The sequence below is a fragment of the Kogia breviceps genome, chromosome 1 (genome assembly GCF_026419965.1).
Source record: "Kogia breviceps isolate mKogBre1 chromosome 1, mKogBre1 haplotype 1, whole genome shotgun sequence".
Taxonomy (NCBI): Eukaryota; Metazoa; Chordata; class Mammalia; order Artiodactyla; family Physeteridae; genus Kogia; species Kogia breviceps.
Genome location: NC_081310.1, coordinates 35,422,390 through 35,434,678, shown reverse-complemented (window position 1 = coordinate 35,434,678; position 12,289 = coordinate 35,422,390). Strand labels below are relative to the sequence as shown.

General features: G+C 36.7%; 1 protein-coding gene across 8 annotated transcripts in view; it reads left to right on the top strand.

Annotated features, from left to right (window-relative positions):
• Positions 1 to 12,289, top strand: part of RGS7 (regulator of G protein signaling 7) — a 521,214-nt gene that overhangs the window by 482,399 nt on the left and 26,526 nt on the right. For all 8 annotated transcript variants that reach the window (XR_010839973.1, XM_067030613.1, XM_067030620.1 and 5 more), the window contains 5 exons: positions 2,409 to 2,483; positions 7,332 to 7,430; positions 8,848 to 8,909; positions 9,913 to 10,023; positions 11,267 to 11,392. Coding sequence is in view for 7 of the 8 variants with exons in the window: in XM_067030613.1 (XP_066886714.1) it covers positions 2,409 to 2,483; positions 7,332 to 7,430; positions 8,848 to 8,909; positions 9,913 to 10,023; positions 11,267 to 11,392 (473 nt within the window). In the remaining variant the exon portion in view is untranslated. The remainder of the gene's footprint in view (positions 1 to 2,408; positions 2,484 to 7,331; positions 7,431 to 8,847; positions 8,910 to 9,912; positions 10,024 to 11,266; positions 11,393 to 12,289) is intronic.

The following is a 12,289-nucleotide window of genomic DNA, read 5'->3' as shown; positions in this document are numbered from 1 at the left end:
TCCTATGATCTATCTTGCCATGCTTGTCTTGATATATCAATGAGAGCTTAAAGAATTTCACTGCCTACACTTCCCTAATGAGCTTAGGGGTGGAAGGCTGCAAGGAAATGGAAATTGAATAGGAAATGAACACCCAGTGTTCATGTTTTAAAAATTATCTTTGTTACTTCTAGATCAATGGTTATGACTCCTGGCTGCATATTAAAATCACCGGTTGGGGGGCAGTTGGTGGGGAGGCTAAAACATACTTAGGCCTAGACCAGCCACAGAGAATTAAATCAGAATATCATATATTGATTAGCCTCATGCTGGTTTTAAAGTTTAAGTGAATTGCTCGGTGTCAGTTAGTAATAAGTCTCACCCAGGAGGGTGCTCTTCCTTCCTCCTACACTTCCAAGCAGACCACGGTGCTAAACCAGCTATTTCTATTCTTAAATAGATATGCAGGCTTCCCTGGTGGCGCAGTGGTTGAGAATCCGCCTGCCGATGCAGGAGACACGGGTTCGTGCCCTGGTCCGGGAAGATCCCACATGCCGCGGAGCAACTAAGCCCGTGAGCCATAGCCGCTGAGCCTGTGCGTCCGGAGCCTGTGCTCCGCAACGGGAGAGGCCACAACAGTGAGAGGCCAGCGTACCGCAAAAAAAAACAAAACAAAAAAAAAAAAAAAAAAAAGATATGCAAACCAAATTTATAGTTTATTTAATGTTTATAGGGCAGTGTATTAGAGTATATATATTTCACATATAACCTACAAAGACAAAAATGATTTCTTCATTTACTTCTTTATCCCTTACAACATTATGGTGGAGTTTTGTCACAATAGTTGTACTATCAGGGGAGGGTTTTTTAAGGAAAATGTCCTATGTCCTCATTATACAAAGAACGAATCCCTATTGCTTACCAGTGCTTGTGGAGAACTTATTTCCCTAATCACATCAGTTGCTGCCTTTTGCCTTTCCCTCCACCCCATCCCAACTCCTCAAAAGGATTTTTTCCACATTCATATTTTCTCTGGAGTCACTTTCAAGGATAACTGATGTTTTAATGATCTTTCAATCTGTGGGGGAAAAAGAGAGAAATTGAGCAGAGATGTGCAATGTAATAAATTTTACTAGTACCGGAGATCCTTACATCCTGTATCAAAACTTGAAAGTAAAGGAAACACAATCATGTAACTGCTAACTTCCAATCACTTCTAAAGGATAAGTGATATCTGAGGACTTTTCTAGATTTAAGATCCCAAGGTTTTTTTTGTTTGTTTCGTTTGTTTGCTTTTTGCGGTACGCGGGCCTCTCACTGTTGTGGCCTCTCCCGTTGTGGAGCACAGGCTCAGCGGCCATGGCTCACGGGCCCAGCCGCTCCGCGGCATGTGGGATCTTCCCGGACTGGGGCACGAACCTGCGTCCCCTGCATCGGCAGGCGGACTCTCAACCACTGCGCCACCAGGGAAGCCCCCAAGTATTTTTAAGTCTCCTTTCTTCTGTTTCCTGATTCATGTTTTCTCTCCACTACCTCCTCTCTCTTTCTATTCCTCTTCCCTTTCTCCTCCTCCCTCTTCCTTTTTCTCTCTCTTTCTCTTTTCTTCCTTCCTCCCTCTTCCTCTCTTCTTCTCCAAATAAAAAAGAAGCTTTATAGCTCTTTGATTCTTTGCAACAGAATGATAAATCTGGCAAAATGACACTTCTGTGGTTGTCAAAAAACAAGGAGCAGGCTGTCCACCCTTTTCCTCCAATCCACCCTGTTTTAAAGGGGTTCACCTGCCAGTGGGAAACAAAAAAGAAAGTCCGGAATTCCTGAGAAGAAGCATGGTATATTGATTCCCAGTTGCTTTCTTCATCTTCCTCATTTTAACCATTAACTCCATTGCACATTCTGTCTATAGAAAACAAATATTCCAAGTCACTGGATTTCATGAATCATTGTAGAAAAATTACTCTGGGATATGAGCTGGTTCAACTGAATAACATTGGATTTCTAACTTAGGAGAAGCAAGCAACCATCAGTGTCTTCGTCATCAGAGAGGGTGCACTCTGAGTGAGGTTGAATGAAGGTATCAGCTGGGGGTATCACCCCATTTAGTCTCTGGACACCCTTGCTCTAAATTTGTTGGGTTAGCAGCTACTAATAATACTAACACCCACTTTCACATGCAGATCTCTTGTATTTCTTTTTCCTGTTTCTCTGGGAGTTATTCTAGAATGGTATCTAAAAGCTTTTAAACTTGAGGAGTAAAAGAGTACAAAGCATTTCATCACTGGCTACTGCTGAGAGAAGTGGCTGTGGCCATTTGAAAAGGGCAGCCAGGGACTTGTGTCATCACAGCATTTGCTCAGGTTCTGGAGAGTGAGTGCACTGATCAAAAACTTTACACACAAAGATTCCTTTGTCTCTCTGTTTTCCATTTCTAGCCTGGATGCGTAAATACCACTGAAGTGGACATTAAGAAGTCATCCAGAATGAGAAATCCACACAAAACGCGAAAGGTAAAATTGACGTTTGTTGTGCTGATCTTGGTAATGTGTTGGACTGTTTAGAGGATGTCAAACACACACAAAAAAACGCTTTTCTTCCATTTCATGAGTACCTTCTAGTATCTTCCCTGCTCTTCCTCATTGCTTGACTGGAAGAAAATCTGGAAGTTCAAGCCCTGGACTTCTGTCAGTTCCTCTGTCCCCAGGAAATAGCCCCTGTCCTGATTCTCAAGTGTGCCAAGGTCCCAAAGTGTGTGTGGGAGGGTGGGTGTGAAAGGAAAATGATGCTGAGAGAAGAGCCATTAACAGAAAAAGGTATCTCTTTCAGAGCCCAGGAAATGAGGAAAAGTAGGTAGAGATTATCTGAGAAAAAGTGGTACTCATGAGAGAAGGGCCTTGTTAGAGAAAAATATGAAGCAAAAAAGACATCATTATAAAGATGTTTAATTATAGATATTGTATGAGGACCATGTTTTAACATCAGAATTTAATTTATAGTGACACAACTATAGAATAGTGGTTATAGGTTCAGGATCTCTTATGTGAAGAAGTATGTAACGAAAACAAAGTGCTATTCTGAATTCAATGACGTTTAATATAATTGCTTGAAAACACATATCAGTAGTATCTACATTTTTTTAAAGTAACACATACATGTAGAAGGCATTTTTATTTATTCCATAAAAAATGGTTGATGCACGTAAGAATGTCTGGCCTATAGCAATCACTCTGAGGACACAGCTGAAGGTCAGTGCCACTAGATCAAAGCATCCCACAAACTTCAAGACCTTCTCTTCTATAGCTTTCTACTTATGCAGAATTTTCCAGGATATGTGTACCAGCAGCAGGTACTAATCATTTTTTTTGTAGTCTTATTTCTTAATGTCTTCTTCTTCCATCCCTAGAAACATAGCATTATGTTCAAAGGCCCCAATACAGTCCAAGTACCTTTTCTTTCTTGTAAAACAGTTTATCTTGATGTTAGTATAAAGAAGCCACAGGAAAAATGCCATAAAATCCATTCAGATGAGGTGCTCAAAAGCTTTTGCCCCTAGCATATCTCTGAGAAAAAGAGGCAAAGCCAGACCAAAGCAAGCCGATTGGCCCCTCTCTCTTATGATCAGCCCTACTCAGTTCCTCTCATCTTCTGCTCACAGCATGGCCTGAGTGTACCGGGAAGAGCTTTGTGGAACCAAATTCAAAAATCTATCGGCTCTCCCAAAGTACATTAAGCCACTTCTCTCCACTTTCTGAATTTTGAAGAGTTCAGAATACATTACTTTGTGTCAAGTTTCCCCCAATAGACACCAAGTGAGCTATGCTCTGATTCAGAAGAAAAAGTATATGGATTGATGAGATAGAACTTAAAGATTAATAAAGTAATTGTTTACACTCTCCCTTTAGCACTATACTCAGTGATGATATCTTACCAGTGCGTCACATTGCATCATTCTTTTTGAAAATTTGGGAAACATTAGTTTGCAGTGTTTATAGCTGTTTATACATGAAAATATTGGTATTTCTTTACTTCCATATGCAAAATGTGGAAATTTAAATTTTAATGTGTTATAAAATGGGATAAATTATTCATATCTTAGAGCAGCACAAAAGTGTTTTAAGTAAGAAGTACAATAAACTTGCAGGCAAGAGAAACTCTGCTCAAAATAGATAAAAGAGTGGAATAATCTAAAACCTTGGGAGTAGGCCAGGGCAGAGCTAGCCCTGGATATTACTGGACCCAGGGACTCAGACACAGGCAGATCTCTCTCTCATTCTTCTCTAGTCTCCTTTCTCTGCCCTCCGTCTTCACTGGCTTCCTCCACATGGCATCAGACATGGTCACAATCATTCTCCAGTTGAACTGAGAATCCAAAGGAAAGAAAAATATTCCCTCCCTCATCACCAGTTAGAAAAATCCCAGAAATTCCACTCCACATAGAAAGGCATAAAAGCTTCCTGCACACTTTAGTTCTTATTTTAAAGTTCCCTCCCCTTGACCAAAAAAAACAAAACAAAAACAAAAAGTAGGAGAGAATTTTCTTAGATCTCTTCTGAAATGTAAAGTGAAATCACATATGAACAGATTTAAGTAGAAAGTCAAATCTGTTTCATTTAATGAATAACTTATTCAGTATTCATTTGGATGATACTACATATGAAAAGTGCTGATCCAGGCACCCTGGGGAATAAAAGCTATATTAATCAAGTCAAAGCATCTTGGTTTAGTAATTATCTTTGCTATTAAAATTCAAAATGGATCCAATTAGTTAATTTGATTTTCCCCCATCTGCAAATATTAAGACACTGAGAAAATTTTATTTATCTTTCTCTCTAGCCTTACCCACTCTGTGCCAAGATTTCTAATACATTGCATTTTTCTAAAAAATGCAAATTCTTTTACATTGCAAATGATCCTCTTAACTTGTCAGCCAAAATAGGATCAATTTTCTTACCTCCCGTAAATTAAGCCCTGAACATAAAATTGCATTATTCGTGGCTATTTTCACTCTAGCCAAGAATCAAAGTTAAAAACTATCACTGGTCTCCAGAAAATGAAGCTATCTGGGTCCAGCTATCACTGGTCCCTGAATCATGAAAGGGAGAATTCATGATGTTTACTTACATGTAAGACTAAAAAGGAAACTTCCCAGTAACCTCAGACCCAGTGGCCAGGCTGTTGGAAGACTACTTGAAACAACACTGCCCAATGGCTGGGTCTTATATAGAACTTCATGAAGATGATATGAAATGCATGCATATTGAAATAATCATAGAAATGTAGAGCTAGAAGATAAGTTATGGATCATTTTACTTCTATGACACCATAAATTGTGGTTTTTTCTAGAAAATTTCTAGAATTTCTCTAGAAATCTTTTAAATTATTTTAAATATTAACTAAAAACTTACTGTTAGAACTGTCAGCTATCTTGTCTTAAAAGCATCTTTTTACATGAACTAGAGATTCTTATTAAAGAACTTTAAGTAATTAAACCAATGTAAGCAAGAATGGACAGTTCACACCTTAGAATCTTTTTTATTTTCTTTATCAAAAATTAGCGTGAGATAACTGAAAAATTAGCAGACATTGGAAAGTACGATTGTTTCATTATTAATGATCTTTCACTTGCCTAATTTTTAAATAGCCACCTCAGCCATTATTTCAGAGTTCAGAGGGTTATGTTATTTAATCAGCCCCCAAAGCAACTAATAGTAGTTCATGCAGGCCTTTTCTGTTTCTACAGTGGAAATTAAGTCTCCTTTTGTTCTAGGCACTATGCTTTTGTCATTCTTTTCTTTCATGATACTTATCACAGGTTTAATCATGTTTATTTGTGTGATTCTTGTGTAACCTTTAGGTTGTGAGTTCCAATGAAAGAGGAAGCATACCTATTTTTGTTTATGTCTATATCCCTAATGCTTAGCATTATATCCAGCATATAGTGGGTGTTCAATAAACGTTGAATAAATGCCAAAAGGAAAGAAAAAGAAACAGTCCAATACATTTAGTTCAATCCTGTTAACAATTAATTCACAGCATATGTGCTACTCCTTAGGTTGAAATGTATGCCCAGTAACAAGAATTGAGTTTCAGGAGACTGGGGCTATGGCAAAGGAGGGAAGATTGAAGGACCTACCAAAGATAGTCTGAAAACCAAGTCAAATATGTTAAAGATGGGCTAAGAGCAAAATAACGGGGAATCACAAGGAAAAAGGGCCCAGGTATAGAGCCAAAAAGTTAATATTAAGAAGAGGTGGAGTCCAAGTGAAAACGGGTCAGTTAACAAAACACATTTGAGTTTAGAGTTACTGGTAAGGTTGGTGATGGGCCTGAAAATTGGCTCGGTTAAGCATCTACCCTCTGCTGATTTCAATAGTTTCTTTCCAGTATTTGGTAACGTTAATTCTGTGGGGCTCAGGAAACTTTATCATGTCCTCATCCTTCATCCTCATGTCCAAAGAAAAAGTGCTCAGTAGCTACATTAAGTTCTTTATTTTAAAGTAATAATACTTTGAATTTAAACAAAAGTTAATTTGGCCTCTTCCTTGGGTTGACATGTGAGATGTCTCACCTTCAGTTGGGAATGAATTTTTGTACCTTTAAGTCCCCAGATCTTTATTTGTATATACTATGGGTCTTTCTCAAAATAGAGCCTTCCTAAATAGCAGGTTTGACCTTTTGACAAAATAGTAAAGAAGCACTGGGACATTAAGAATTTCAAAGATGTGCAAAACCTTAGGGGTCACTGATGTTTGCAAATGGCACCCAAGGGAACCAAATGACAAGGCCAGTATTGTAAGGTAAATAACCCAATTTTGAGATGGAAAAGTAGGAGCACTCTGGAGTGTCTTTATCATACCATCAGAGACCAAATCAGCAATGGAATTCTTAACTTAGTTTCTCTCCTTAGTACTCCATTCCTTTCCTATGTAAAATAACTCAGATTATTTTTACGCTTTTTTGGCTTATTACATTTTTATTCTATTCTATATCCACCTCTATTTTATTCTGAAATCAATACATATTAGATGTTGTGTTGTCTTGTCATTCCCCAACTTAGTACTCTCAGCCCACCCCCACACTTCATCACACTAAGCTAGTTTTTTTCATATAATCAATTATTCTGTCAGTTAATCTAACCACGTATTTTTTTGCAAAAAGCTGTGCTTCTATTTTACATCCATATTTGTGATAGTATTTACGATAGCAGTGCCTTTTGAATTTTGATAAGAAGCTTAATCCAATATGCAGCAAAGCTTTGCGTTACCTTACTGGATATACAACACGAAACTACCTTTTAGAAAGTCTGTGACTATAAATAGTATTTTGACCTAACATATTTTGTTTTTATTTTAATATAGTCTGTCTATGGTCTTCAAAATGATATTAGAAGTCACAGTCCTACCCACACACCCACACCAGAAACTAAACCTCCAACAGAAGATGAGTTACAACAACAGGTGAGTCAACTTATGATAATGGTTTACAGGGTACATGGGTTACAGCGTAGCAGGTATGAAGACCAGATGTTGATGTTAATAGTAGGTATTTTAAAAACTGATTTTTAGGATTGACTGTTTCATATAGATTTGTAATGAAAAGGTGATTTTAAGATATGTAGTCGGGCTTCCCTGGTGGTGCAGTGGTTGCGAGTCCGCCTGCCGATGCAGGGGACACGGGTTCGTGCCCCGGTCCGGGAAGATCCCACATGCTGTGGAGCGGTTGAGCCCATGAGCCATGGCCGCTGAGCCTGCGCGTCCGGAGCCTGTGCTCCGCAACGGGAGAGGCCACAACAGCGAGAGGCCCGCGTACGGCAAAAAAAAAAAAAAAAGATATGTAGTCACTTGAAAATGTATCAGTATATGGAGATAGTTTTCAAAACTCTTCACTCTTTAATTCCCCATATCCTTTTTCCTCTAACCAATTTTTTAAAATTACACACACTGATTTATAGGTGCCTCCATTATTAAGAGTTATTTTATACTCCAGAATTCTGTCTTAAAGAATGAGAAGACAAGAGGTTGGTGACATTAGGTCATGTGTTTTCCACCTCCAGTCATATGACATGATCTTCACAAAAGAGTGCTTAATCTTGTTTCTGCAGTACTAATATCTATAAGCCTCTTGAAGTTTTCCCTCATTAGCACTGACGAACAGTCATGGTATGTATTGTTTCTTGTTTCATACATTGATCAATAGCGTTGGCGCCAAGTAATATTTCAAAGCGAGCACCAAGGGTCTCATATCAAATCATAGTTAAATCTCTTGGTTCGTTAAGTCATGGGACTTTTTCTCATTTTCCCCTAATATGGTTTAACATGGTTTATCAATTGTGTAATACATACTTTTTCTACTATATTTATAGTCATCATGAAGGAAAAGTAATTCAGAGAGTTTTAAATTTTCCACATGTTATTATGTCCATGTGAGAATTTGTCCTGAATGTTGATAAAATTATTCTTAAAACAAATATCACTGATGCTTTTGTTGGGTTAGTATTATGAAGTAGGGTTTATTTTGAAATTATAGTAACGAATAACAAACACATTTATTTTCTGAATTTAATGTTTGAGGGAGAAATGATTCTGATTTGGATAAATGCTAAAATTTCTACAATACTTTTAAAATAAAGTTACCTTTTGTTAAAGCAGGCAGAATGTTCAAATTCATTGCTGTTCTAAAGCAATACTGGTTATGTTTACATTCAAACAGAGTTTAATTTTTTGTTAACTCTTTTAAAGCCCTCATGTTTGATTTTTTTCTACAGACTGAAATTTTACTGGTTGAGAACATATTCTTGTTTAGAATTGCTCAGTCTATCAAAATTTAGAGTTGAAAATTGTGAGAATGTAACTACTTCTTTATCTCTTTTTTCAGATAAAGTATTGGCAAATACAGTTAGATAGACATCGGTTAAAAATGTCAAAAGTTGCTGATAGGTAAGTATTGCACCCATATAAATAAAAAAAATTTCATATGACAATTAAATGTGCTCAATATGGTAAGAGAACTGGTGGGAGGAGAATTGTTATAAATAATTGGAGCCCTGTAAGAAATATTATTTTCCTTTTCCTTTTTGAACATGGAAAACTTTCAAAGAGCTCTTTTGTTGTACTTCAAATGACAGAATAATCATTATTATCTTAGGTCTCTAGAGGTCCAGTCTTTGTGCAACCAGAATCAAATACAGAAGATAATTCCAAGGAGTTGAATCTTTTCTCTCCTGCTAGGAGAAATGAAACTTTCAATTTATTAAGTTACCTTTTGGCAACTTAGAAGCTCTCTGTAAATTCTTCTTAACATTCACGCTACTCAGTTATTTTATGACTTCAGAATTTGAATTAAACTCAGATTTTATATATTTTCCTATTTTTTATTTAAATCTGTTTTTAAGGCATTCATGTTCTTCACTTTGGGGCATTGCCAAATTTTACCTCTCCAACTTTTTTCCTCTCCTTTTTCCCTTTAGTTCTTTTTTAGATACAGATTTTTTTTTTCAAAAACTTGTTGTCAGTGATTTCCCCCTTTACCTAATTCCTGTAAATACTCTGGACAAAAAATTTCCATTTAATCCCTTCTCCAAGTTGAGCTAACCTTCTCTGTTGTGCTGTGGGTGGGCTAGTTGACCAAGGATTGGAACTGACCTTTAGCACTTCCTTTAACACAGTGACCTCTTCCATTTTGCCTCATTTTAATGGAGGGATATTAATTCATATTACTTAGGCATGGGGAGAGATGGAATCCTTAGCCATATTTGTCTTCCAAGAAGCACAATAAGTTGATGCATTAAAGCTATTGAAGCATGAAAACTGCTATTGGATTTCATTCTATAAGCAAGCAAGGATTCCTTGGCCAAATGTTTTTATATTGTGTCCCTTACAAAGATCAGATAAAACCTCAGCCAGAAAACTAAGGAAAATGAAAATGTTTCTTTCTCTCGAGTCTGCTAAGTTACACGGAACAGTATGTAGAATATGACCCGTTTCTTGTGCCACCTGACCCTTCTAACCCATGGTTGTCTGATGATACTACCTTCTGGGAACTTGAAGCAAGGTACGTGACATTTTCTCTTCCTTCCAAATATTTCACTTATTTCAGGGTTTGAGTGAAATAGGAAGAATCTTATGGCTGACTAATTATAAAAGTAATTTTACTCTGTGTCTACATTAGCCATGATATAAAGCTCTTGTTCAAAGTAATGGTTTTTGAACATTAGATATTTGCATTTATATTAGATTTGCATTTCCAGAAAGAATGGCACAAAAAATTAGAGGTACAAGTGTTTCAAGGAAGACTAGTCAGAGTTAGGGTCTTTAGTTCTTAAAATTTAGCTCATTGTTTTTAGCTTCCTTGAAAATCTGCATTGCCACAAAAACTCATCTATTCAAGTAAAATGAATGCTACATCCATAGTTACTTAAGCCCAATACAAGTTTGCCTTTATAAATTCAATTTTGAAACAAAATGAATTTACCATAAACACTCTAAGAGAAACTGACAAGAGACTGACTCCTTAAGAAAACCAAAGCACAGTTTAAGACTCCCTGATTTCTTTCATCAGCTATATAAGGGAAGAATTATATCATCAATCTTGATGGAGTCATAAAAAGATCATTGCATACCCCTTTACAGAGTGAGGATTTAGTATTCTGTAGCACTCCTCTAGATTGCATTTATGGACCTTCTCTTCCATCCAGTGGTACTTAAATGCTTGACAAGTACAGATCTCTTCATCCATTAAATTCTAGATTTTATACATGTGAAAGTTGGAACTCCAAAATGTTGTGACTCAACCAGGACTAGGTCACACATTTAATCAACAGCAGAGTCATAAACCAGGATTTAAGTCTTTTGAGTCTCAATGTATTTTCCTCCAATACAACCTGCCACCATGAGACTTCATTGTGTAGTGGTTAAGAAATTGAGCTCTGGGGTCAGAATGTCTGGAATATTACCTGTTCAACATTGGCAAGTTATAACACTCTTTCTGCCTCGATTTCTTCATTTCTAAAATAAGAATTATAATAGGATCTGTCTCATAAAGTTGATGAAAAAATCTAAAAGAGAGAATCCATCTCTTTGCATCTAATGCTTAATAAATGCTAGACTTTATTTTTAATGCCTAACTTTCATCTCATGATAATTTCATGTAGATCCATCAATCAGAGTTTTTTTTTCTGAAAAATATGTTAAAGATGGGAAATTAAAGGCATATATGATTTTGAGGGGAAATATAATAGTAGAAGATAGAATTTTTAATGAAAGGAATATATTTGGCTTTGTTTTATCTTCTATAGCAAAGAACCAAGCCAGCAGAGGGTAAAACGATGGGGTTTTGGCATGGATGAAGCATTGAAAGATCCAGTTGGGAGAGAACAGTTCCTTAAATTTCTAGAGTCAGAATTCAGCTCAGAAAACTTAAGGTAAACCTTGTTGTTTGAATCTTATACTATATGCAAGAGAGACCTACCTGTGATGAGTCTGGTTATTTTGCACTTGATAGACCAGTTACTATCCCACCAACATCATGATGATGATATGGCCCCATTGAATTTCTACCTCCTGATGGAAGAAGAAAAGGTAATGAAGGCAAAGCACTTTGTCCAACATTATCACTTCCTCATAAATGTTTATTTTACACTGTCTCCTGATCTTTTAACTATGTAAATCTGATGCACTTGAAATGGCCTGCATAAAGAAGTGTAACACTTAGAATAGTATTTGGCAAAGTGTGGAATCATTGATAATATTTATGCAGTTTAATTAAAATATCACCTATTTATCAATATTGGTCTTCTTTGTATATTGCATCTCAAGTAAGATCTAGAAAAAAGGTTGAGTGCTTCTATAAAACTTGAAACAGAACTATGGAGTACATTTACTTTGTACACTTAAATACAGCCTCAGGGCAGTTGAGAGCAGCACCTCACTGAGCCCTGCTGGAGGGGTGTGCATCCTTCCCATCTGTTGTAAACAGCATCCTTACATATTTTTGAAACTTTTCTGACTTGAGGCACATGGAAATTGAATTTTTAAATGTGAGACGTTGGAATAGATTTTAATGGCTCCAAGGTCACTGAAGTGAGTAATAACTTTCCACTACATAAAATGGTTTTCCTACAAGCTCTTTCATTCATTATTCTTTTGAAACTTAACACCCTAATTTACTTTCCCATGACGTATGCAGTCCTGTGAAATTCATTTACAGAAAGGCATCAGCATTCATTTGTTTTCACTGGAATTAAGCAGCTCCAGAAATGTCACATTCTTTTCAGCAGATTTAACAGATACCAATACCAAACCATTCAGAAATACATAGA